The sequence below is a fragment of the Cariama cristata genome, unplaced genomic scaffold (assembly GCF_000690535.1).
Source record: "Cariama cristata isolate BGI_N322 unplaced genomic scaffold, ASM69053v1 scaffold7729, whole genome shotgun sequence".
NCBI lineage: Eukaryota > Metazoa > Chordata > Aves > Cariamiformes > Cariamidae > Cariama > Cariama cristata.
The window spans coordinates 1-26873 of NW_009635153.1; the positions used below are offsets into that span (position 1 = coordinate 1).

The following is a 26873-nucleotide window of genomic DNA, read 5'->3' on the forward strand; positions in this document are numbered from 1 at the left end:
CAGCGGTGCGCGGCCCGTCGGTGAGACCGCTCCGGTGAGGACCCGGCCGGTGCCCTGGGCCTTTCCTAGGCCCTGCCCCAGCGCGCTCCCGGTAAAACACATCGTTTCCGTGGAGCTGCCTGAGCCCATAGTGTCTGTTTTACCTCTTAGAGCATTATTGTTTGCGATAACGTTATTTCAGCGTGCTGTCAAATGCAACAGCCCTCTCTTCCCCGTGTGCCTTCAGTTAGGAGGACAGCACGTTCAGTAAGAGCTAGGAGGCCATGCGAAGACAGGGCCTCCTCGTTCTGAGTGCCCCGGGAGGGGCCGTGGCTAGAAGGCCGCTGTCTCCAAGTAGGCCCCCGGCTGTGCTCCTGCTTGGCGAAGGAGAGGATACGTGGGGGTTACGAACCTGTAGGTAGGTAGAAACGTGGTCAGCTTGTGCGGTTGAAAACGGAGCGTCTGATTTCTGGGAACTAAATGATAAGCTTTTGGTTCAAAACTGGCTGCTGGGTGGAAGGAGAAACCAGCCGAGCGGGAGATAGCGTACTGATAAAATGTGGTTTGGGAGCTGTCGGCGGCCGGCTGTGTGCCGGGAGGGCCTCGATGTCTTCTTGAAAATACCTGGTCCCAGGGCACGGTGCAGTTGAGAGCCAGGCAGCGGTCGTAAGTGAAGCGTAAAAAAGGTTTGATGTTGTCAAGGGGTAGCAAATTAGTAATACCGGTATGAGAAGGTATTGAGAAGCGTAAGGGAGAGAGGGAGTTAAACTTGAGGCAGAGACGTCAATTTGAACAGGAATCTAGTTAAGCATTAGTAAGGAAAGACTGAAATTAAGAGGTGGTGAAAAAGGGAAGCTGACAACACTTCATAGCTTGCTGAAGACAATACCCAAATTATTGATGATAGGCACGTTCTTTCTAACACAATAATGTTTTTTTTGCAGAAGTACCTGTATAAAATATACATGATTTTCTTAATAGCCTTTTCTGGTTTTCAGTTTATTCTGAAGGCTGTCATTGAATTTGCATGGATTTGGAAGTTAAAGGAGTTGCTGCATCCCCTCGAAGGCAGGCTCAGCTGTCATGGAGGGGGAAGAAACGGCAGGTATGTTAACGGAAGGCTTGTGGTTGTTTTCTTTCCTTTCTTTGACATTTTACAAATATTTTAATCATACCTCAGAAAGTTCTTAGTTTGAGATTACAATGAGTTCTGTAGAGAAGGAAACTTTTAAAGAAATTATGTTTTTCAGAAAGTGATGGTTTAGTATGACGGCTTCTCAAATGAAGGTGAGAATTTCCAATAAAAACAGCTGTCCTAAAGTAACTGATATTCTGAGTACTTAACTGGGGTGTGGAGAACTTGGGAAGGAGCTAGTGCTTGCAATTAAGAGCAACAGAGGCTTGAACCGGTACTGTTTGCTGCCTCAGGCTGTTGATGGAACTGGTAACAGGTGTGTCTGGTTTTGTTTTGCAAGACAGCCCCCAAAACATAATTTCAAAAGGCATGATTTCAGATTGATGTGTAAAATGAATCTCAGTGCTCTGCATTTAGTGTGAAGGAGAATTTTGCTTTCCAGGTATTCCTAATAGTCTACATTTTGAGATAAGGTAGGTGTGCAATGCTCACAAGATGACTGTAGCAGAAACTTCCAGGCTAACTTTTGAAAGCCTGATCAGTGCAAATACAGTCTTGGATTCTGAAGGCCACTGTTTTTATTATAGCTAAGGTAAATATTAATATTGTTAATGACAGTTGATTTTTCTCACAGATACTGTGTACTTTATGTTGTACTTTATGAAGTAAAGTTAATTGGCAATCTTCCCTCAGGCCCCAAGCACCCATTTAATTTCCTTTTTTTGTTAGATGATCCTATTAGGAATTCTTGGAGTTTGACTGCCAAGTTGCTGTTTTCCTTTTTGTTTGATTTGGAATGACAAAGGACCTTTTGTAAACGATATCACATCAATGTTACAATGTTACCTTTTAACCAGTCTTTTGAGAATGAAATACCTGCAGGAACATTTGGGGCGTTTAGTGTAAGTTGTAAAAGAAAAGAAATGGCTGTTTTTCTCTAATCTCTCATCTCTATTTTTCTTCTGTTTCTCATGCCCCTCAGTTTCCAAATTTAGACTCCCTAGTCCATGTGATTCTTGGTGGCTTGCAAAAATAAATCGTAGATTAAAATTAGATTCAAACTATGTACTTCACTCCTTAAAGGTGGACAGTCTTCAGGATGATTTTTATTTGCTTTCTTCCTGATTTGATGACTTCTGGAAAAGGAATTACATTAAGACTTTAACATCTAGAATGTGGTATGTTTTTTATCTTACCACAGTTGAAATGGTACAGAAAAATTATATGCTTGTGATTTAATGCATTGCATTTAGTCTTAAGACTTAAATTACGTTGCGTCTCATAGCGGTTTTTTACATACGTGGCCACAAGGTGGTGGTGTTTATTATGTGCGACCTTACTGGAGAGAAACCGGTATTTTTTTTAAACCTGAATACCCTTTTTTGAAGGCACTAGAGGGTAGAGTTGTTGAACCGTGAACTTCTTTTTTCAGGGGCAGGCTACAAGGGTGTGTGGCAAGAAAGGAGTTACAGTTTTGTGACTCCTCTCGAATCGTGAAAGGTGTTAGGGCACTGCTGGAAATACGCTGTCTGCTCAGTTCAGACTGTGATGCTGAGATCTCTGAGCTGAAGAGTGTGAAAACAAAGGTGCTGGCCCTGGGTCAGAATATCCCCGAATCACATTTTTTTTATAGATTTGAAGGCAAGGTGGGGGCTTGTCCCAGTCGGTCAGTCTTCCCGAAGGATTTGCTGTTGGCTGTTTTCAGAAAGCCATAGAGGGGTAGGTGAAGCTTTGGCTCAAGTCTTGTCTTCTTGGCATGTTCGTGCTCAGTTGAGTTTGGAGATCTGTGGGGTACACAGCCATACAAAATAAACAGTGGCAGAAGCTGCCTCATCATCATCATGTGCTGCTATACTAAAGCTGAGATGGTACAGTTACATCAAATATTAGGGCTCCTTTGGGGTCTGAGCTAGCTTCTTGTGAGCCAGCTGGCTGTCGGTATTGTGGGTTTGGTTTAAGGGTTGGCTCCCAACCAATGACGACGATGTGACCTAAAACCTTGTGAGCAGTGATTGGGCAAAGCTTCAGGAACGTGAATTATTTTTAATGCATTATTAATACGTGATGTAGATACTATCTAGATTCTTAATGGCTGGAAATCTTTCTGTCCTGATGAATATTCAGTCTTTTAGTCTCAGGATCTGCAAGAATCAACTTTCAAGTCAAAGTTTTTGTTTTGTCTTTTTGTTAGTAGCATCTCAGTCAAATAGGTCAGACAGATACTTTGAGGCATTGATTTTAAATATTCCAGGGGAAGCTGAAAGAGAGAACTATGTATTTTAATCCTGTTCCCCATGGATATGTAATAGTATGTCTTTCTTTTAGGGCTGGAGACCAGATACACGGGCTACTCGCGGTCCTCGCCCACCAGAGTAAGTCTGCTTCTATTTCTGATTAGTTTATTTAATTGTGCATTATTAACACAATGCATTTGCATTTGTATTGATATGCAACTCAGTGTTCCGTGAAATTTATCATCATAGGTTTGTTTTCTACGATTTATATTTAGAGTAGAATATTTGATTATTTACATTGGAATTAAGTTGATTTACATTTGGTTGAACTTAACGGTAGATTTGTAGTGAGAGCTTTTATATTTATACCTAGTCTTGCTTTAGTACTTTTGTATAATAGTCTGCAAAAGGAGAAAAACATTTTTTAACTATTGGCCTTCTTTGCAGAATTCTTTACAGAATGTAAAAATTACAGAGAAACTGTTGTGAAGGATTTTTACAAGCAATGAGAAGTTTTGTACAGTGCTTATAAAATTTAAAACCTTATAGTGACTTTGGCAGATAAGCAGCGTCTGCTATTCCAAGGACTATGTTTGATAGTTTGGTTTTTTTTTTTTTTACTGGAATGCCTTACAGCCATTGTATCTTTCTACATTATTTAACAAGTATGTGTGACCATGACCTTAGATTGTTTGTATCGAAGTCAAAGAACTTCAATTTCTGTGTACTGTCAGTCATTCTCTAATGAAAAAAGACTGGAAATTAAGGAGCTCTCTTATTCCAAGAAGTAATCTTGTTATAATTGGGTTGTTTGGAAATATTGGTGGTAAAATATATATTAAAAAAAATGTACTCATGGTGCTCTGGAGTATTCTTGGAGTAATGGCAGAAGGCAAAGAGCTGCTTTGATGAATTGGAGATGTTTTCTTTTCTTTAAGCAGAATGAAATAGTGAAGTATAGCTGGCTTCCACTGTGTTAATCTCTTACAAAAAGTTTGGAAGGTTTATAGAGGGATGTTGACACAGACCTGCTGTGGAGGACAGGAATAAAGAATCCCTGATTTATGATCTTGTTGCAGCAGCTCCTGTTGAGGAGTGAAGAGAAGCCAAGGTGGTTGTGCTGGGAGTGAAGAAGGGCCTTGCAGGGGCCCTTTGTGGCTGCCAGGATACTCTGCAACTGGGGAAAAGGAAAAGCTCAGTGGCCAGTTCCTGAGCTTAAGCAAGAGGGGCTAATAGAGATCTCCAGTTGTGGTGAAACTCTTGGGAAATTTTTGTGAAGGAGCTAATAATAATAACTAGTAGGCAGTTTGTTTTTACTGTAATTGAAAAATAAGAGAATGTATTGCTATGAAAATAATTTTAACTTCCTACAGGGTGCCATGCCTAGATCTAGGGAGGCTGGGAGATTCTGATGAAGAGGTAATTATAAGTTTATTCTGTCTTGAACATATTTTAGAATTCATGTGTTGCAGGAGTTTATAAAAATATCGTTCAGAATACAAAACAATTATAATTGCTTGTCCCTTTTTTTTTTGTCCCTGTAAATTTAGGATGGGGACTCTTACATACCATACAGTGGAAGTTATCCTCATACATGCCCTCTAGATTCATCTTCAGATTGGAGAACATCATTACAAACACCGTATGCGCAGCATGATCAGGCTCAACAGGTCAGTCTGTCACTACAAATACCTCTATGCTCTTTAGCAGTAATTTAGGAAAGCGTACTTAACTTTCTTAGAAAAGTTCTCTTCTTTTCTTTTGGTTAAACCCATATGTCTAAGTGCTATTGGTCGAAAATATTTTTGGCAAATTACTTACTTTCTAGAGGCTTCTTAGTAATAATGTAATACTTTTGAGGTAGCGTGTAACTTTGGTTTACCTTTCCAGACAAAGTGGAACTCACAAAAATAATAAAGATAAGATTGAGAGTAGTCAGTAAGTGTATGATTGAAGACAAAACTCAAGTTTACAAACAGTAACTATTATTTCTATAGAAGAGTAGTTACTTTTGGTGAAAAGAAAACTTTCGTAGTTACATGCAGCCATTTCATAGGGTTTTTCTTAAGTGTCTTTTTAAAACAGAACTGTGATGTTACTTCGAAATTATGTTTAATTTGTCAGAGCACTTTTATTTTTAAAATTTCCTGATGGCATATCAGCATTTTTTTTTTCCCTGGATGACTAAGAAACTTAATCACCACTAATCTTAGGTGCTTTGTAAGGAAAATTAGTAGTCCAGATGCTAGCATTCTGTTTTATAGTACAGTAGAGCACTCTTCATGATCAATAGCCACTATAACAATTTTAAGAATTAATTACTCTGTTATGACAGTTCCCTGAATGCAGGAAAAGTTTTCCTTTGAACTCTTATATTTGAATTAAATTTGAACAAATGGATGTGACCGTTTTTTATTTGATCATGATACATATTTAATTTCTCTTTTCCTTTAGTTTAAACAGGTGTCTAGAAAATCTTGTCAGAAGAAAATAGAGGTAAAGTAGCTGAAAAAATATACACTGACAAAATAACATTAGCAATTCAGTAGTAGAGTACTACAGTATATGGTCTGAAAATGTAATATATTTTAACTTCTTTTGCGTGACAGGAATTGGAGAGACTATTTTTAGTCTGCTCTCATTCCGTCAGGATTTTGAGTGTTTCAAATGTGTTAATTAAAGGGAAAGTGCTGGAGTACTACAAACAGTAGTCTTCTGTTTGTAGTACCTATATATTTGAGAGATTAGGTATCTAGAGCTTTAAACTAATTCAGGAAGAATGCTACCTGCATGATTGTTTTCTGTCATAATCGTGCACCATACATAATCATGGTAAAATTCTTACTAGTAGTAGTATGTTTTTATTTGGTTAGGATGCAGGAAATATCCTATCTTACCAATGTTATCTCTTTTTGGAAGAATTGGAAAATATCCTGTTTAAAAAATCCATTATTTCAAAAATATTTAACTTATGTAAACCTAAGAAATACTCTAATGAGTGTGTTTAAAACAGAAGTGTAGCTAGAGGAAAAAACAATTATTAATTAATTCGTACATCATCTGTGCCCCTTGAATAATATAGCCACTTGTAGGGCAAGACTCCAGATTGGCTGGAGCTCAAGGTGAATCTGCCAAGATCATCATTTTATATGTTTATATGTTGATACAACCAAATGGTTTCTCAACTTGAAAAAAAAATTAAAAAAAAATTTAAATAAAAACCTGAAATGGTTAAGTTTTGTTGTGTGGGTTTCTTTGTTTTTTTTTTTTTTAAGTAATGGACTGAGAATGCACTATTTTTCACAATATCTGTGTGCCCAACAGGTATTTATGGATGTCTTAAGATGTAACTGTAAACGTGTAACTATGCAGAGGTTATCTTCCTCTGTACTGCATTGTAAATGTGCAGCGTAAGCATACTTGAGTTGCTGTACTCTTTTTAGGTCTGGATGCCTATAATTTCACTGCTTGCTTTACCTTTTCTTTTTTTTTTAAATATAAAATTCATACATATAATTCTGTCTAGCTGCAGGAAGTCTAACGGAAGGTTGATATGGCTTTGTCTGTTTCTCAGGGTCTTTCTCCCTTTCTTCTCTGCTTTCCTTTATCTCCTGTTGCTTCCTTTCTACCTTCATTATGTCTTAAATACTGAAGTGCTGAATGTGCAGGAATGTATATTCTGTTCACTTACCCTCTTTTACTCTCCCTCTCTCTTTTTGCCTGACTTCCCCCCACCTCCCTTCTTTTTTGTGGAGAAGATTTTCAAGCAGTTCTAAAATACTTTAATGTATTCCTCTGAGTGGCCTTTATTTCTGCATTGCTTGCTTCTGGGGCCCTGACTGAGCGTTCCTTTAGCAAGATATAGTCCAGCTTCTTCAATAACAGACTGTGTAAGTAAATCTTCCCAAAATAGGTCACTTTTGGAAGAATAATTTAAATATAGTCTTATCATTCAGGAATTAACCAGTGAAGGGATGCAGATCCTCTTTTGAAAGAGAAAGCTGCCCTTTCAAGAACCGTAAGTGTTTAGGGTTTTTGAGAAATGGTTTTCTAGAACAGGACTGTTACATCTCATCCTGTAACAGCAGTGTATCAAGTAGAGATGCTAGATAAGGCTGTCTTAGTTTTGTTAGCATTGAAGAAATGTTGCTTAAACGTTGAAGATGTTAGTTATTCAGGGGAGAAAGAATGGAGTCTTGGCCTTCTGTCATTGTTGCTGTTTCTATTGATCCAGCCTCCATTGTGTAGAGCACTGAAATGGATGTAAAGTTAGAAAGGTGCTTAGCCTTTTCAGCTGATGTTGTTCTAGGGAAGGAAGTCCCAGTACTAATACTCATCTGCTGTCCAAGAATATTAGAACTTCTGATTGAAGAAATCCATCAGCCCATTTTCAGCTGTGCAAAATCAAATGTCAGAATTCCTGTTTTAGTGATCTGTAACATGTTATAGGACAGAAACACTGGATCTTGGCTTCTCTCTTTAAAAGTGATGTAAACCCATTTGACTGGGTACTTTTTAGGTTAAAAAATGGTGGAATATGACAAACTCAATGAAAATTAAGTCTGAATATGCAATCATGTTTGCATTTTTTCTTCATATGAGGCACAGTGTCAAGAAGTTTCAGAAGTTATACTGGATGGGAATTATAATAATGCTCTTCTCATCCAATAGATAAACCAGAGGCTTTTCTATTGATTATTCTTTGCTTTGGCATTCTGTTTTGGTGCAGAAGACGATACCAGAAAATCTGCCATCCCCAACAGACAGGTATAAATTGAAGTATCGTCAGTATGAAGCAGATATGAAGGAAGAATATAAGCACTATTCTCAGAGAATTGCAGAAAAGAAAAAATACGACCTCCGGTGTCCAGAAGCTTCGATAAAGGTATCTTGCAAAGAAGTAATTGCATTTTTACATAGCAAATGTACACTGGTATTTCATTACAGTTTTGGAGAGGTTTGCACGTGTGTGTAATTAATTTCTTCCATGTTTTTCTTGTAAAGAAACAAAAATGTGTAATTTCAGCATCTAATGTTGAGTAGGAAATAAAATATAGGAAGTTTATTTCAATTGTTCCAGAGTAAGAAACTGAGATGCTCTGAGAATCTAAGTATACTTGTATTCTCTGGTAAGAAATGTAGCATTTGCCCTCATAGTGCACCTCTAGCCTGAGCATGAAGATTAGCATGATTTGTAGAGAAGAGTTTGCAGCCTAAGAAGATGAGAGACAGTGGGAAGATCTTGGTAAAATGTTATTTCTAAATATAGAAATGCATTCAAGCTTTTTTACTTTCTAAATATAGAAGAATATTAATTATTATTCTATTCAGTTATGACTGTATATAAGACTTAAAAAAGAAGTGGAAGATGTAATCTGTACCTTAGAGAACTATTAACACTGAAAATGGAGAGGAATACGGGGTTAAAATAATGAAAGATATCTGTACTTTTTGCTTTGACAGTGTATAAGATCTAGTACAGTTGGACTGCAAGCTGTATTAATTCTGCCAGGTTTCTTTTGTATTTTTAAATTAAAACTAAGATGCAAACAAGGGAAGATCAGTGGAGAGAAACTGGAAAACAAAGGGGTGGAAAACAACTTTCCTCTTGTTCTGGAAGAGAGTGGAGAAAGGTGGTTGCACAGAGCAAAATACATCATTGTAGGTGTAAGGAAACAGGAAACAAAAGTAAGCAACAGCTGTGAGGACTGGTCAAATGTTAGACTGTGCTGAGGGTAGATGACCATTTAAGAATCATAATGAAAAGTTAAGTATGCAGATGTTGAGGGAACATATTGTGCTCATTGCTTTTCAGAGAAAAGGTTTGTGATGTATAACAATGAGTTTACTGATTTTACTTGCTTAATGTTCAGTAGAATGAAAAGGAAGGGTATTAAATGAGGCAAAGATTATGTTTCACATATTGTTGTCATTGTTTTACACATACTGTTGATAGTTTTAAGGGAGCTTTCTCCTCTTATGATCATGCTCCTAGTCTTCAGATAAAACATGGAGAACCTGCAAATACCTATGAGTAAACATTCTGTGAGTGAAAGAGTTGAGTGAAAAAACCAATTTGATTATTTTGTGTAGTTTTATGTTTGGTGGCAGTTAAGATTGTCAGTTCTGGGGGTTTGTTGTAGTATTTTGGTTTGTTTTTTGTTTGTTTTGTTTTTTAATGATTCCACTCTTATGTACCAGTCTGACACCACCATGTCATCTGTTTTCTAAGGAGTGACTCCTTTATATGCTGTACTGCAAGCCCATCAAAAGGGTATTTGCAGGAGCCGCCAAGTTAATCTGAAACTGAAGAAAGAGGTGGCAAGTGTATACTGGGAGAGAAAAAGCAGGACTGGCTTATTCTGGTGATCTTGGGTTGCAGAAAGATACCTGCTAAGCACTAGAAGCCATGTGTGTCAATTTTTATGGCAGGTTTTAATACAATGTCTAGCAGAACAATTTTCTATGTTAGATATTATCACTACCTGATTGAATTAATAAATCAAAACCTCTTTAGATTTCAGGATCCTTATTACCTGATTAGTGGAACTTGTAATAACTTTTCTTCTCTGAAAAGAAGCTGCTGCTAGGGGAGCACTGCTAACAAAACCTCCTCTTTTGATTTCTTTCCCATGTTCCCTCCTTCTTGACTTCTGTAAACAGAGTTTCTTTTGTCAGTTTTCTTCATATCCTTCATGTGGGAAATATTTCCGTAATACTTGGACTGATTTACAACTCTGTTAGACGCAGTTCAGCAGTACACTTTGGCTTTTCCCTGTATGTAGCTTCTTTACTGGTCAAAAAGCAGCATCAAGGCCAGGTTGGATGGGGCTTTGAGCAACCTGGTCTGGTGGAAGGTGTCCCTGCCCAGGGCAGGGGGGTTGGAACTGGGTGGGCTTTAAGGTCCCTTCCAACCCAAACCATTCTGTGATTCTATGATCTCTGCAATGGGAAACTTTGAGCTATATGCATACTGTCTAATCCACTGCTTTCTCTTGGCCGTTCTTGAGTGGAACAGAAAAAGGATGAGCTCTTGTCTTCTTCAGAGAGGTACTAACAGTCTACCTTCTCTGACTTGCTGCTGATTTTTCACAAAGCTTGTAGGAGCACAGTGTTTTTGAGATCTTTTTTATTTTTAATTTCAATATGGTTGAAAGCTGGTCAGTATTCAAAAGATATAAGGAAAGATGAGAGAGTAAGGTTTATAAGTTCAGTTTCTGTAGAAAGCTAGGCTTAAAAAGGTTCTTTACTTTTTCTTCTTAGCATGAAGTGGAAGAAGTAGACACTTTAAAAAAATAACAGAAAGAAAAGTACTTTTAAATTAATTGTTGAGGAAAATGTGTTGTGTGAGGTTTTTTTTGTTTGTTTTGTTTTTCTTACAATTAATTAAATTCGATTTATGAAAAGAGTGTATTTTTGTGTAGGGTACACAGCTTGATGATGGACATAATGATGATCTTACAGCTCTTGATGAGAAAGCTCTCCTGCAACAATGCTACACAAGCAAGCCCTATAATATGCAGCACAGTATAAGGAAATCAGAAGCTGTAAGTATTTTGGCTGGTATTATGCTGTTAACTGTCTACACTTGTAGAATGACTTCCCAGATGTTCAACAGAAGTTAGGCCTTTGGTGATTTGGTCCCAGTATGTAATTGCAGCCATTGAAATCATGGGAGTTTAAACATTTGTTTCAATGGGAGCTGCCCTGAGCAGTCCAGTGAGCATTTTTTTAATGTTATTGGCAATGCTTGTATCTTATACAGAAATGCATATAAATAAGAATGCAAATTATGAATAATAATTACAGATATATACTTACAACTGAGATTAACTGAGTGAGTTCAGTAAACCTGAGTATAGTGTTACATTTCCTCTGGTCTGTAGTTTGTACATGAGCCTGTATTCCATAATCCATGGGTTCCATGATTCCATCAGCTTTTACTCTACTTGTTCCTAGAGTAAACAGACTGTTTTCCATCATTAGCTCCTGAAATGGAGTATGTGATGAGAACTGGCTTTGTAAGTTGTACGAGCTCTGCTGCTGATTGGGTCAGCCATGGCTTTGGCTGAGTCTTCAAACTGCAAGGATGGAACTTCTACAGCATCTCTAGGTGTAACATCTTCCTGTGATACACTGCTCTCCTTGTGAAGAAGTTCTTCTTATTACCCATACCAAGCCTCCCAAGGCTTAGTGTGTAACCTTCACCTCCTGTTATACTGTTGGTCACTGTCAAAAAAAGTTTGGTTCTGTCTTCTTTGTAACTTCCCTTTGGTTGTAGGATGTTTTCAGAGTGCCTCATAGCTGCTGCTTCTGCAAACTAAACAAACGCAAGCTCCCTTAGCCTTTCCTTTCAGTTACTTTGGCTCTGATCCTCTGTCAGATCCTTTCCAGGTTCCTCTCATCCCCATTGATCTAGGGAAGGAGGGAGCCCTGAAAACTGGAGACAAGTATGGCCTCACTAGCTTGCGTAGAGGGGACATAAAACTTTTCTTATATGGACATACCCAGTATGTTTCTTTAACTTTTTGTATAGATGTGTTTTTTACTGTTTTTAGGACTGAACAATAGCAGTCTTGCCCATCTAAGGATAAGCCTTGAATTTAAAATTATTTACAATGATGAAGAACCTTGAGATTTGATATGGCATGGTTCAGTATTTGCATATGCAGAGTGATGGCTTTCATAACTGGTTTTTGAAAGTATTGTTGAACAGAGTTAGCATTCCAACTTTCTCATGGAATACTAAGCCATGAGAAATTTTACGAGATTGTAAAAGTAAATAATAATTTTAATTTATTTTGTTTGCTCATCACTATGCACTGAATTTTGCATCATTGCAAACATTTATTTGATTTCTAGTCTCATCAAAGTGAATGCAGATGTTGCACTACTGAGGTCACTATTCATTTTCATGGTAGGAAAATCTTTTCAGAAAGTACTTTTATGAAGAACTGGAAGAACCTCCTGTTTGTTATTTTTAGAATAAATTTGAAAATCTATACTATAGGCCAAAGATAATGGAAAAAAATTTTGAAGTATCATTAGAGTAACTACTTAATGCTAAATCAAAGAAGCTGAAAATACTGAGAAAGGGAGCAGTGCAGGACCACAAAATAACAGGCACACTGCAGCTGTCATGCTTTAAAAGGAAGCCAGCAGGTGTCTGAGCAAGGTGTCACTGGGACCTTTACACGCTCTTTTGTTAATGATTAGCACTCGTGGTTGTACAGACTGGCTGTCTCTTTCTAGGAGCATTTTTTATGTTCTCTCAGGTTCAACCTTCTGATAGTAGTAGCAAAATTGGAAAAAAATCAGAAGTAGTAACTGCATACATATTAATTCCATTGGGTATACGTTGCCTTAGTTGTTGGCATTTGATTTTAAAGTGCTTTAAAAATTTGCTTAAAAGTACACAATGTTGATTTCCTTTTACTGTAATCATTACCAAAATCTCTAATGTTAAGGTAGAATTTCTTTTAACTTTTCTGTAGTTTGGGATGGAAGTTCCCTTATTCAAAACAGATTATAGTACATCTGTGATTGCCAATACATGCTATATACAATAAAATTAGGTTTTTTGGAAGAAGGTTGGTTTTCTCTGAATAATCATATTTTATGAACAAGAGTTACTACTTTTTAACCACTGAGAGCTACTGCAAGTTCTATATTTGCCTCAGCAATTTTGTAAATTCATGGTAGAGCTTTTATCCAAGAGCTGAAGGGAAGATGTTACATGGAAGAGTACATTTAGTGACCTAGTATTCAATTGAAATTCAAGGTGTAAGGTTTCTTTTTTTAAAAATCAGGTTCTTTTCAGCATGCTTGGTGGTTTGGCTCTGTAAGCCAGGGTCCATGGAATATGTTGTGTTTTAACAAACACTGCTCTGTGTTATCACTGTGTCCTCCTTTACCTAATGCTTTTTAATGCATCTGTTTGGACAGTTAATGGGCAAAGATTCAGTAACTCGGAATAAAGCATTCTGTAGTTCTGATAGGTGCAAAAATGGAATATGAAAGCAAACTAAAAAGCTCCCTATCTCCTATAATTCGGAAGTCTTTTAAGGCTTAAAATCAGTTTGGAATAAACACCAGTTGCTCTGGTGTTACATTATTTATTTGGATTTTTTTAGTGTGGTTTTTTTTTTTTTTATGGCTAGTGCCAATCACTATTTCCTTGAAGGTTGTGACTCATACCCATAACAACTGTGTGGAATTAGAGATTATCCCTTACAGTTACCTGGTGTCTGGGAACCAAATTTTGGTGGTTCTTCAGCCACATGAAGTCTTGATCTATCTAGAATTTGATTTGCACAGAAGAATTGTGTGGAAAAAATATCTTAATTCTTCAGTTTCAGAATACCTACAAAGTTGTCAAAAAGGTTGCATAAGCCCCCTCAGTAAAATAATCTTTTTTCTCATCTATAGAAACTAATTTTTTTGGGAAAAGGGAAAGAAAAAGTTCAGAAGTCTGGAAGATAAAACGAAGCGGGATGCTGGGGCCTGGTTGTTGCCAGTGGCTTCCATGCTGTCCTGGGGCAACTTCTTGTGATTTGCTTTCTCTTTCTGTGAAACAAATGATGATCAGCACCTGAGCACTTTACAGTGAATGGCACAAGATTATGGTTCAGCGTTACTCTAGTAAAAATAATGATAAGATCATGTTAAATCCCCTTCCCCCTTAGGATGATCTTTCCTGAGAGGTTTTTCAGGTTGGCCTATCTCAGCAGAAAATTATTGTGGCATGAAGCAAATAAAAATTGTGCACTGAGACTAAGTCTTAAAAGAATTTTTTTGACTAAATATTGCTGGAGGTAAAGTTCCATTCTCTGAGTTGGAATCTGTGTCAACCATTAAACCTGGAATAGTGTGAATTTGCTCAGGTACTATTGTACTTACAGAATTTATTGGAAACAATACAGAGATAAGGATGCTGACTGTCAAGAGAAATACTAGAATTCTCATATTTATTGACAACTAATATGCATAGAAAATTTGAGTCTGTAGCAGAGAATATTATATGTCTGTTATGCAACTAGAACTCCATTAAAAGAAGATGGAAATAAAAGAAGATTAATTGTGACATTGGTAAGACTGTGACCTCTGAATGCTATCTTAAAGGGTAATTTATTATTTGAAGTGCCTGGTGTTATACATTTCATTTGCACTCAGTCAGTTTTTCGTTGCAGGAGGATGTTGCTGCAGAGAGGAGAAAACAGGCTGTAGTAGAACAAGTGATAGCAGATCAATTATCTAGGTAAGCGAATTTATAATGTAAAGTTTCAGTTTTCCCAAAACCTACAGAAGAATTTAGATCTGTGAGTGTGTGGTTTTCTTGCCTAAAAGGTGTTTTGATCATCTTGTTCCAAGTCTTATGCAGTCTTATATAAAGTTATTATTTGCAAAAATTCTTTAAATGAAAAGTCTTTTTAATTTGACTTAGAAGATCAGTTTAAAGTGCTACGTGTGAGTTCATTTTTTTCTGAGGATAACTTTTAATTTTATACTTGAACCTAGTTTGAGGGCTTTATAATAGCACTGGTTCTCAGAAATAACCCTCTTGCATCTCAGCGAAATATATGGATGCCTGCTGTTACAAATTACACTTCTTCAGTATTTATTGTCTTTTCTAAGAAACCTAGCTTTATTAGTATTTCTTTATTAATATTGACGCAACATCCCTCAGGCATAAAGGAGTATTGTACCAATGTTGGGCAGGTAGGAAAAAAAGGCACAATGATGAATCAAGTTGCTCAAGGCTGTACAGGAAGGCTCTCCTAACTTCCTTGCTATCCCTTTAGCTCCAAGAAAGCATTGCTTTGTAGAAATATCCCTTTATATGTTAAGGGGGAAAAAAAAAGTAATTTATAGGCAAAGATGAGCATAATAAAAACATCTTTTCTTCTTCTTATTATTCCCATAAACTACTTCTCATTTTTGAGCATGCTTTAATAATTCAGGGTTTTGTCCGAGTTGTCTGGTTATGGCAACATAAGATGGTGCAAGCTAGTTTAACATAGTTTCGTATTACCCTTACACTCGCTAAAAATTATCTGTGGGTAGGTCTATAGTATGTTGCATTCTGTGCATAGTTTACAATCTCTGTAGTCATCTGTACCGATATTATAGCCAATCAGATCTTAGGACTTTGAGGCTGAAATGTTGTTGCACTTCGCCGTTTGTTTTTCTTTGTTTCCATTCCAACTGCAGTTTAAATGACCTATATTGTTTAAAAGTCTGTTAATGCTTTTACACTGTTTAAAAGCTGAGATATCAAGAAAGTTGACTGAAGGAAACAAGATTGTCGTGAAACACAATGTTAAATTCCAAGTGTCATCGTAGCAGCATTAAAAATATGGAAGTATTCAGTGCAGAAATCTCCAATTTTCAAAGAAAGGCTTTTCTCATATTGTATCTCTACAAAGACATAGATGAAGCAGATGATTACAGAGATTATCTTAAAAATGTACTGATTGTGTTGAAGTGATTCAGTTCTATTGGTGTTGGACTAAACGTACAGGTTTGTGCATCTTGGATCATGGATGTTCATTCTGTGCTTAACCTCCTTCAGCTGCTTTGCCTTATTTTGTTCATATATTCCTTCTGCTCTGAACCCTTCTGTTGACAATGTCAAAACAGCATTCAGTAGTGCTGCAGCTGCATCAGGATGAACTTTTAATTTAAAAAAACCCTCTGTGCTTGTGTTCCAAATATAACTGTGCCAGTACTGCCAAACAAATTGGTATCAGAGAGCAGGATGTTAATTGGAGAAGATTAGTTCAAAACTGCTGCATGAAAAAAATCTATTTCAAGGAAACACAAAGGTGTTTTGATATTTATTTTTTTTTTCAGTAGAGCCAGTCTTGCAGGTAGATCAGCGTAACTGATGTGTGCAAAGATAGATCTGCATAGATCAGAGAGCAAATTTATGAAACTATATTAGCTTTGCAAAATTAGTTTTTCCTTCTGATTATGAACCATTTCAATAATGTAAAAAGAATCTAATTTATTTTTGAAGGGTCTCTTCTTTTGTTTACTTGTTAAACTGATACAGAGAATATAAAAATGTTCAGAAACCAGATCATCTATTTCTTTTCTGCTTGATGGAACTTTGAGATCCTATGGGCTGTGTAGTCAGTGCTTTGGGAGAGGAAGTGCTGGTGTTTTTGTTGGGTGATGGCACTGGCCAGTACTAGTAACTGCTGTCACTGATTTTGGAGGGGGCCGTGGATAAAGAGTATTACTGATGGAATATTTACAGAAGTAGTGGAAATGAGGAAAAAAAAAAAAACCCCAAACAAAAACCCCACCTTTGTAATCCTAAAATTTATTTGATATATACTTATATAAAATATACTTTAAATAATACATATATACAAGTAAAGTTAGTACATAGTAGTGCACTGCCAGAATATTATTGCATGTATTTGATTTTGAGTAGTAAACTTCAGAATTTGTAAAAACAAAAGACAAGCCCACAAATTTATGCAAGCTTAATGGATAACTCCCAAGACTTTATTGCTGTGTTATTCTTGGGTGTTTTCTTGACCAAGAATATGTAAGATCTGAAATTCAAATTTACTAATAGTCAGAGGGCTTCTCCCTGCTCTTTCCGGTCAGAGCTGTTATAAGTGACCCAGAGCAGTCCACACGTGCTGATGTTCACAAGGAAGCTCAAGGACTTCTGGGACTTGGGACAGCACCAATGCGTTTTAGAAAAAGAACACTGCATGAAACGAAGTAAGTTTTATTAGCAGTCTTTTTTTTTTTTTTTTTTAGAAATACATTTTCTGCTCTATTTTTTTATTATTTTGGGCTCTGCGAAGTCTGTTTGCTTTTCCAGGTGTTTTATTTCTGGCTTGGATCCACTATCTTCATGTAAAGCCTTTTTTGTAGCCTCTCCATGCTTATAACTGCCTAGTGGGACGTTTTTTTGTGGATTCTCTGTATATAATGATGGATTCATAGAATTTATAAAACCTGGGAGAACGTTCTTAAGCTTATATTGATATTGTTCATCACAGGGTTTTGCCAGACGTTTCTGAGCCGTTGAATGCTTGCAATCTTGTCATATCCTTTTAGAGATTCCTATCCTGAGGTGCATAAAATTGCATAAATATGCATCTGTAAATGCTAATGTAGATCTTCACAATATAATCATACTTTTCTTTCATGTTTTGATTTCTGCTGCAATAATTAACCATATTGGCATTTAAATGTCACTCCTGACCTGTGAGCATTGAAATAGTAACTCCAAGGGCTTAAGAAAAACTGAGAAAACACGGTGATCCATAAAATGAAATGAATCTGCAGGTCTGAGTTTTGTTCTGTTCATCTTTCTCAACATGCAGGCAAACATCTCTGCTTTGCCCATTTTAACATCCTGCTCTGAAGTCTTTTTCAACAAATTTCATCTTTGTATTTGAAAAAAAAAGGCAACAAAACCAGTCTCAATCTCTCATGCTCATCACATGGACAAATCTCAATTTCTGGAACTAGTAATATGGCCAATATAAAACATCTAGGTGGGTAAAGAAGCCCCAACCTGGGTATTTTTGCAAGAAAACATTGATTTGGGGAAATACGGCAAATGGTACAGGTTTAATTCTTTATATGATATGAATGGGATATTTTGTTTACATTCACTCTGTGCCTTCTGTGAATGTACTCTTATACAATTACAGAACACCTTCCACATTACAACTCTGAGTTGCTTTCTAATTCAGCTACAAGGGATCATCTCCTCAGCCAGTTGCCAAGGAGACCGTATTTCAAATTTTTTGCTGTTTTGAAACAGTTGATTTTTATGTAACACTTCTCTGTGAGGATATAAGTGTCATTAACATGCTGCATTATTTTCCCAGAATAAGGACCAAATCAGGATTAACTGAAAACATGCTCTCTAATAAGCTGCGCTTTGATAGTAGGATTATATCAAGGTAATCGCAAATTTTGTGAAGCTTTTCAATTCTATGAATTTATGAATGATGCTCTTTACTCTCTTGAACTGATTAATTGCACTGGACACTTCTGTTCACTATGTTTAGAAAAAAGTATGTGCTGTGTGGGTATATATATGTGTACATGTATAATAACAAATTTTGATGTGGCTGATGAATAGTGTTTTTACAGTCCCGTTGTACAATGTTAAGATGTGTAAGTGATGTTACTGTCATACCTGTAGCTCTGGGCAGGACGGTTAGCACAGGGGCTCCATAAAATAGTGCTCTTAGCATTGCACCTCAGTTGATTAAAAGTTATTTTAGCCTTGTCTTAGCATATGGCAACAACTGTGTATGGAAAGGATAGCTTTGTCTCTTGTTCGTAGCTCCTTACGTATTAAACTTCTAGGTTCAGGGCGTCTTTGAAACTGTTCTGAATGGAGTAGCGGTGACATAAAGATATTTTCCAGCTCTGAAGGTGGTGCTTTTCTGAAGCAATGAGCTGTATACTTGTTAGACATAGCTGAGGATTCACCTGCATATCTTCCTGTACCATAGCTGCATATACCATAATGAATGCAGTGGTCCTAGTGTAAGTAATCCTTTAGTTAATGAGTGAAAATCACATTGGTATACTAAAACATGAAGCCTTGAAAGGTGTTTCTAACATTATGGAGAATGGAATATTGCAGTGAGCTACATACTCAAATCCAGAAGTTGAATTCCATGGTGGGTTAGAGAAAATAGTCAGGTACCTCTTTCAAAGAAAAAGATTGTGCAGTATGCAACATTGGAAATAAAATGCATATTCCAAAATAAATGTTACTTATGTTTGCGCTGACTTGGATTTATATAGATGCAAAAACATAAAGGTGCTTTTCGATTTTCCTTCTAGAAATGGTCGCGATGCTTGTAGAGAGTTGATTGGATTTTTTTTTGTATGTGATGGATCCCTTACGGTGTATGAATTTCGGCAGTTTGGAAAAAATAGGTAGGATAAATTACTTTTTAAAAAAGATTTTAGAAAACATCTTCCACTGTGTCTAAGAAACTTAAATAAATTTAGTTGTTTTCATACCAGTTTTGAATTATTTCACAGAACAAATGCCTTGCCTTTCATTCAGAAGGGAGTTTATCAACATCAGCGTGGACAAAGGAAGGGCAAAGCTTATGATCTTAGTGACTTTTATATTGTAAGTATTCTTCTGCTGAACGTAAGGCAATTTTGTTGGTGATTTGGAAGTAATATTTAGATATCCGAGTTGAAAATTGTGATCTAGCTTTCAGGGAAGACCAGAAGTCTTTGTCTTTAGTAACATTTTTGAGTTAAAAGATTTTCAGGAGTCTGGATTATTTTGCTGTCCCACGTTTCAGAGATTCCATTTTTGGCCTCAGAAGAAGCTGTGGCTTGCAATTTTCCCACTAGAGGGCACGAGGCTGCAGGCGGTGTAGACCTTCTGTAGGCAACGGGAACAAGTCGGCGAGGGATGTCCTGAAGATGAAGTACACCAAAGTACTTGTTAAAAAATTAATAGTCTTTGCAAGGTCTGCTGGCATTTTTGACACAAGGCAATGATTAAATATTTTTTTTAAACATGAGGAAATTGCAGGTTACTTGTTTTTAACCTAAAGTTTGAAAATGTTTACCACTGGCTGTTTAGAGAGAGCTTTTCAAACAACAGTAAACTTCATCTACCACCTAATCTGATGACTGACTACAAATCATATTGCATCTTCTGTAATGCTGTACTTCTGTACTGAGTTAAGTGTTCCTGGTTATAAATACTTGAGCAATTGTTCAAGTACAGAGTGTTTTCCCTGAGTTCTTCACATCCTCCTGCAAATCCTGAGTTTAGAGCAAAAACCATATTTAAATGAAGTATTGAAAGTAAAAGAAGACAACATTACTTTTTACAGTGTTTTGTCTAATCACCTGCCTAATCCTAACTGTTTACATGTGGCTACGATATAAGAGTTTCCAACATGAAATAGATTACTTTCTTTATGGTATGGAGGTTGACGCTATTTTTGAGAGTGTTTTCTTGTTTTTTTGTTTTTTTTTTAATTGTCATATATATCTTTGCGACCTGCAGATCGAAATGTGTTCTGAATAAAGGTGCGTCTTAAAGCCATTCAGAAAATGTACTGCTATGAAGTTCGATAGCTGTTTGGAATGATGTTGTATCTGTGAATCTCTGTATCTGCAAACTGGGTTTCTGGGCTCACATTAGGATACACAAATCTCCCACAAAGTCCAAATGGTTGAGATACTTGCACAATAATGGTGTGTCTGTCTCCTTCCTAATTTATGAGTTTTGGAGGCTTTATAACCTAAACCTGCACGGCAGGCTCCCCAGGGAGGTGGTGAACTCACCATCCCTGGAGGTGTTCAAAAAACGTTCAGAAGTGGCGCTTCAAGACGTGGTTTAGTGGGCATGGTGGCGTTGGGTAGAAGGTTGGACTTGATGATTTTGAGGTCTCTTCCAACCATAATAATTCTATGATTCTATTCTATGATTCTATGATATTACAGTTAGAGCTACTACTTTTTTTTATTCTTCTCAGCATTCTTTAGTTTTAGTTTGCTGCTTTTATTTCTCTCCCCTTCCTTCTTTTGCCCAACCAAAAAGCATCTTTAACTTTGCAGAATACGTGAGGTGTGTCCTCTATCACCAACTTGGAGGGAAGGGGAATTTGTAATACTCAGAAGAGACTATACTGGGTAATAGAACTCTATGCTGCTAATAACGTATTTTTATTCAATATTTATTAGTGAAATCTAGCAATTTTAAAGAATACCTTTATAGTTAAACATTGCAGGAATTATTTGAACTTTGGGAAGGCTACTTTTTAGTTTTTTGTTTATCTCAAGTATGATTTTAAGTTATTGAAAATAGCTGTGGAGGGTTTCTTCTAATCTGAGACAACTTTGCTCTCATGGAATCAATGTGGCACCTTCTGTGACTCTGTTCTGTGGTCCAGTGAGTTTTGGGTCCCATAAGGATGAAGGGAGAAGAAAAATTGAAAAGTAGAGCCAGACTGAGGGAGCAACAATCTATAGTCTCAGTTTCTCGGCTATAGATTACGCAACGGTAGGCCCTCTTACTAGACAAACCTCTGTGTAGAGGATAATGTGTCCTTTTGGAGCCTGCAGCTGTTTCTAGTACTAGAAAGGCTCTGTTAAGAAGGTTGACTGAATGTAGCAACACCTTTTCATCATTTCATACCAAAGCTTTTCACAATCACTTGAAAGTCTTATGGAATACATGACCTATTTGTAAATCCTTGTATGCTTTTCCAACAGGGAGCTAACCTAACTTTCCGAAGTGTTGATCATAAACTTCCAGAAAGTGTTAAGCAGAACCCAGTTCTCACCCTTCGTGTGATAAGTACTGATGAAGCAGCGATGGATTTTCTAAAGTAAGTGCAGCTAACTTTTTCAAATTAAAAGATATTTTAATAAGAGGTTTTAATATCTTACTACTTATACTGCTAAAAAAATAAATAAATCTGTATTTAGGCTGTTGTTAGGAGAAATTAGGAATAGATGTTAGTGGATGTTCTGTAATTCAGTAACTTTCTTCAATGATAAGGAGTAATTTTTAAAATAAGAATTAAATTATGAAACTCTTATTTACATTGTTTGAGGTCAGATGTTTTTATATACAAATCATATACTGAAACTTTTCTTATGTGATGAACTAAAATACTCTGTGGAAAAATGCTTTTTTTGTGATCAACATTATTATTGAATCTTTTGTGAAGCTTGTGTTATAAAAGCTTGTATCGTTCATGATAACGCAAGTGTTTGAACACAGGCAGAGGAAGGATTGGAGGTTTCTCTCTCTTTTTTTCTTTTTAATTTTCTTTTTCCTTCCTCTTCCTATCCCTTCATTCTTCGTTCTTCCAGATATTGCCACATGTTGAAGACTTCAGGCACCAGGACAGGATTTCTGCACTTATTCTTTCAAAATGGATTTTAGTAAATTACGTTGTTCCATTTCTTTTCAAATGGTTAGGTGAATGGTTAGTCTTTGAGTATGTGTTCTTTTTGAAGGTAATATTCTCATCTCAATATCTATACAGAAGTAAACTGTCTAGGGAATGAAGCATCTTCCTCTGGGGTTTCTGGCTTTTATTGTGAGTGTACTGGTTCTTAGCACAAATAAAATCTTGGTATAAAATTTGTCACACTATTGCCTGAACATGGAAGTTACTTAACAGTGTTTGAAATACATTGAGTTTGATTACTCAAATTTTGGTGAGGAGTGTTGGCCGATAGCAGATGTTACAAGGTAGAAATTTTCATAAAATCATGGAATCATAGAAAAGGACCTCAGCAGGGTTTCTAGTTCAACCCCCCTGCTCCGAGCTGGGTTTACTTACAGCAGGTTGCTCAGGGCGGCATCCAGTTGGATTTTTTAAATATCTCCAGGGATGGAGACTTTGAAACCTCCGCGGGCAACCTATTCCAGTGTTCGCTTACCCTCACAGTGCAAAAGTGTTTCCTGATGTTCAGAGGGAACCTCCTGTGTTTCAGTTTGTGCCCATGGCCTCTTGTCCTGTCACTGGGCTCCACGAGCAGATCCTGTCAGTCGTCTTTACTCCCTCCTGTCAGGTATTTATAAACACTGATGAGATCCCTCGAGCCTTCTCTTCTCCAGGCTAAACAGTTACAGCTTTCCCAGCCTCTCTTCATATATCAGATGCTTCAATCCCTTCTTGACTAGGAAGAGCAATAACAGAATCTCAATTAAATACATTCAGTATCGAAGGACTACTTTTGTTAGCACAGCTTATCTGACCATTATTTTTCTTTCTGCAAGTGTTTAGACACAAGGAGTTTGTTCTCAGTTACGGTAAGATTTACTTTAAGGTCCCTTTATACTGAAAGCTTTACAAAGGAGCCATAGTGAGCTAACAGTACAGAAAACATTAAATTCAAATGTCATTGGTTATAGAAATATATAGTTGTATGATGCTTAGTGCTAATTGTTCCCTCTCTGCAAGGTTTCCATGGCATAAAACACAACATAGTTTAATTTCAGATAGTTTATGTAAGACATTTTACATCTCAGAAGCCTGTCATTCGGGGAAATAGCTTTTTCTTTCATTTGTTGCTAGATCTTATACCTGTGAAATTTGGAGTTGATCCAATGTTGTCTCTGAAGGCTCCAGGAAGAAGACCTGCTCACTGGGTTATAATTTTGGATTTTCTGCTACCTGTGGTGGAGCAGATTGTTTCTTTTTTTATACTCTCTCTGTGTGTTATTTCCATTAGTGACTAAATTTCAGATTGTGAAGTCTATCTTTTTCTTCTGAATGGGGGTGTTATTGAACTTGATATTCTCTGGTGTGAAACTCTTGAATTGAGTCCTCTTACCTCCATTACACTACTCACAGAGAGTCCTGCTCAGGTACAGTCCAAAAGGTTTTCAGGAGCAACTATGCCCTGCTGTCTCAAGCCATGAATCTTTTGGTTTTTAGAGAGAGTACACTGTCCTCTGTAGATTGTTGTTGACTTTCCAGTTTATGCAAGCTTTTAGGGACTTCATAATGGGAGATACCCAAAGTGGAGATGAAGTGTCTCAATAGACAGCAGAGATGTGAGTCTTTGGCCTCAGAAAGCAGAAAGGAGTACTCCATGACAAAACACTGGTGAGCAAGCAGCTCAGAGTTGACAGTAGTGCTTTTCCATTTGCTTTTCTATGCTGATTAAAATAAATATAGGATTTTTTTTCTTCTTCTTCGTCCAATAGATTCTTCCACAGTATTTTTTTTAATCAACTTTTATAACAATTTCTGATGGGTGCTTCTGGGAAGCCATTTTCAGAAGGGAACTTGCCAGACAAAACACAAAATTTAACCATAATTCCTAGATCACATCTAAGATATGCTGATCCAGCTCTTGGTCTACATGCTTGCTGTTTCTCTTCTAAAGAGCAATTTGTAACTACTTCATGTTCTTTTCCTGTTGGTAACTAAAAGTAGTTGCTTTAACAAACTCTTCCAGTGGCCTGAGGTGAAGATTAGGACTGTCTTGAAATAAATTTCTGGAGATTTTATGCACAGGAGGAATTATTCATGATTAATGAATTAGTAGAGGAGCTGCTAATGGAATATTGTCAGAAAGGGATTTTTGCATGTCTGCAGCTGTTCAGCAAGGACTTTTGTGTGTGCCATCTCAAACTCAAGCAATTAGTTACTATGAATATAAGGGTAGTATAAGAATGAAATATAAAGTTCAATAGATTTGATTTTTTACTACAACTCTTTTGAATTCAGTAATATTACATGTAATTTTACCAATCAACATTAATTTTGATTATTTTAGAGCTGCTTCTATGGAATTCAAGCAGGAGTGTTCCAAGCAAGTGGATGATGACAGCAAAATTTTCAAGAAGATTCAAGGTTTGTGTCTACCAGAACCCATTTAATTTTAATTTCTATATCTCTGTCTTTACAGCTCAATGCGGAGAACAATAGTAACATTATAAAGATTTTATTTGTATAAATGAAATTAAACAGCAGTTAGATATCTATCAGAATATTATTAGAATCTGATACCAGCATAAATCAATCAGAAGAATACTTTCTCCTCTCTTTCTTTAAATAAACAGTCTGGCTAAAAATCATGTAGATAGTATAGAATAATTGTGAATGTAATGAATGATCTCTGTGTCTACATAATCTCTGAAAAAATGCTGAAACATAATGCTGATCCTATATTAAACTGTGTTAAATTATGGCATTAAATTAAAAAAGTTATTGGCAAAATGTACAAACACAGTCTCATTTCTTCAATTAATTTTGTACTAGATACTTCTTTTGGCCATTATTTCTATACATTGATAAACTGTTTTTTGATAGTCTAATATTATGCTTATTAAAATATGTGAGTATAATTGAGTAGTATATTCTGGAATATGTAAATAAATTTTACCGGGTTCCTACATACAGTCTTTAGGACAAAGACATAGCTTTGTGTTTAAAATTATGGAAAGATGTTTATGCGGCGCTGTGTATTATCTTTGTAACCTGTGGTCCACAAAAACTGTTGAACTGAGCAGCTTCCAGCTTGTAGAATCTCCACTGTTGACTGTTCTTAGCTAAACCTGTTTTAAGTAGGTACTCTTGAGTCACTAAAATTTGCTTGGACATTTACTTTTAGAAAAATTGTTGAAATAATGATTAGGAATATTTTTTAAATCTTCTAGTTATTCCATTTTTTCCCCCTTGCATAATAGACACAAATTGATTTCTCAATTACACGACTACATCTAAGGTTTGCTGGTGTGGCCGGGAGGAAGGTTATATGTATAGACTTCAAGATATCTTTTAATGTATGTCTGAATTTGAACTTCACTGGAAGAAACTTCCTTTCACCCTCCCTGCTATTTTGCTTTATAATTGTAGATACAAGTAATTTGAAGATACAATATGATAATAGCAGATGACTACTGTTAACAGAGTATACTGAGAAACTCGGGCATCCCTGAAGTAAACCTGCTACCTAAAGATTTTGAGAAGGCTGTCGTTTTTACAATAGAAATAGTTCTCTGTATATAATTTTGGAAGAATTTTGCAGAATTACTTATCTTTCTTGCTTCCACATGTATTTAACAAGTTTGTGCGATGAAGGAGCAACTCTGTGTCCCATAGTGGAATGTTTATATTACCAAAGTAGTCTTCCTAAGTTGCTTTGTATGTGGAATCATGATATGTAATTGGTTCTAGCAGAAGTAAGCAGTTTTATAATCTGAGCACATAGACGGCAATAGCCCTTCTTCCTTTCCTTCTGTGATCTCTTTAAAAGTTTTGTTTTACATTGCTGCTGCTTTATATGATTTCTATTCAGATGTTAAGTAACTGATAGTTTCATTTTGAACTGATGTTCTCTCATCAAAGATAAGGGAGCCTGCACGCCAGGATGTGTCATTTTAACCAGCAGTATCAGAAGTCGTTGTGGTTTACTTTTATAGCAGCTTCATAGCAAGTGGCCAAGTTCAGGTAAACATTGTGTCTTTTATTTCTCTAAATTCTCAGGTACGCTCAGAGAGACACTAAGGAAAAGAGAAGTTCGGGTTATAACAGGCTTAGGAAAGTATTTCCGACAAGTAGACAAGAACAGAAATGGTTTTCTCTCTCAGGCAGCCTTTAAAGAAGCTCTAAAAGTGTTCCATTTGGAAATGCCTGAAGGGGTAAGTCTGGTTGAAGCTGTAATCATGGATATTATCTTAATATCTGAGATCCATAATTTATGGAATCACTTCTTTTCTTTGCTTAAATCTATAGTTTAATAGCTGTTTTTTTGCAAGGTGTTTTGTTATTTTTTTTTTGGTTTGATCCCTCCCCCCCCCGCCCCCATCATGGTATATTGGCATTTCTGCATTCAGTTCTATGTGAAGTTCTTAAAAATAACAAATTTAAAAACATGCAAACTTTTTACATCATGAAGAAGCAAGTGGGATTGCAATCCATTTTTTTCTTTTTTGGCCTTATAAAAATAATTTAGATGATGGTATTTACTTATCTTTTTTCTATGTTTTATATATTATGTTTTAAAAATAGCCCACAGCTATC

The 26873-nt window shown here is 36.4% G+C and overlaps 1 protein-coding gene across 1 annotated transcript in view; it reads left to right on the forward strand.

The window, feature by feature from the left end:
- Positions 1-263: 263 nt before the first annotated feature.
- CAPS2 (calcyphosine 2) overlaps positions 264-26873 on the forward strand; it is a 29946-nt gene continuing 3336 nt past the window's right edge. Inside the window, exons 1-16 of the mRNA XM_009707414.1 lie at positions 264-393; positions 961-1084; positions 2547-2713; positions 3440-3486; positions 4899-5018; positions 8078-8233; positions 9166-9208; positions 10813-10895; positions 14538-14605; positions 16969-17088; positions 18213-18287; positions 19186-19281; positions 19390-19483; positions 21595-21710; positions 24625-24701; positions 26337-26491. Coding sequence (XP_009705716.1) covers positions 264-393; positions 961-1084; positions 2547-2713; positions 3440-3486; positions 4899-5018; positions 8078-8233; positions 9166-9208; positions 10813-10895; positions 14538-14605; positions 16969-17088; positions 18213-18287; positions 19186-19281; positions 19390-19483; positions 21595-21710; positions 24625-24701; positions 26337-26491 — 1671 coding nt within the window. The remainder of the gene's footprint in view (positions 394-960; positions 1085-2546; positions 2714-3439; positions 3487-4898; positions 5019-8077; positions 8234-9165; positions 9209-10812; positions 10896-14537; positions 14606-16968; positions 17089-18212; positions 18288-19185; positions 19282-19389; positions 19484-21594; positions 21711-24624; positions 24702-26336; positions 26492-26873) is intronic.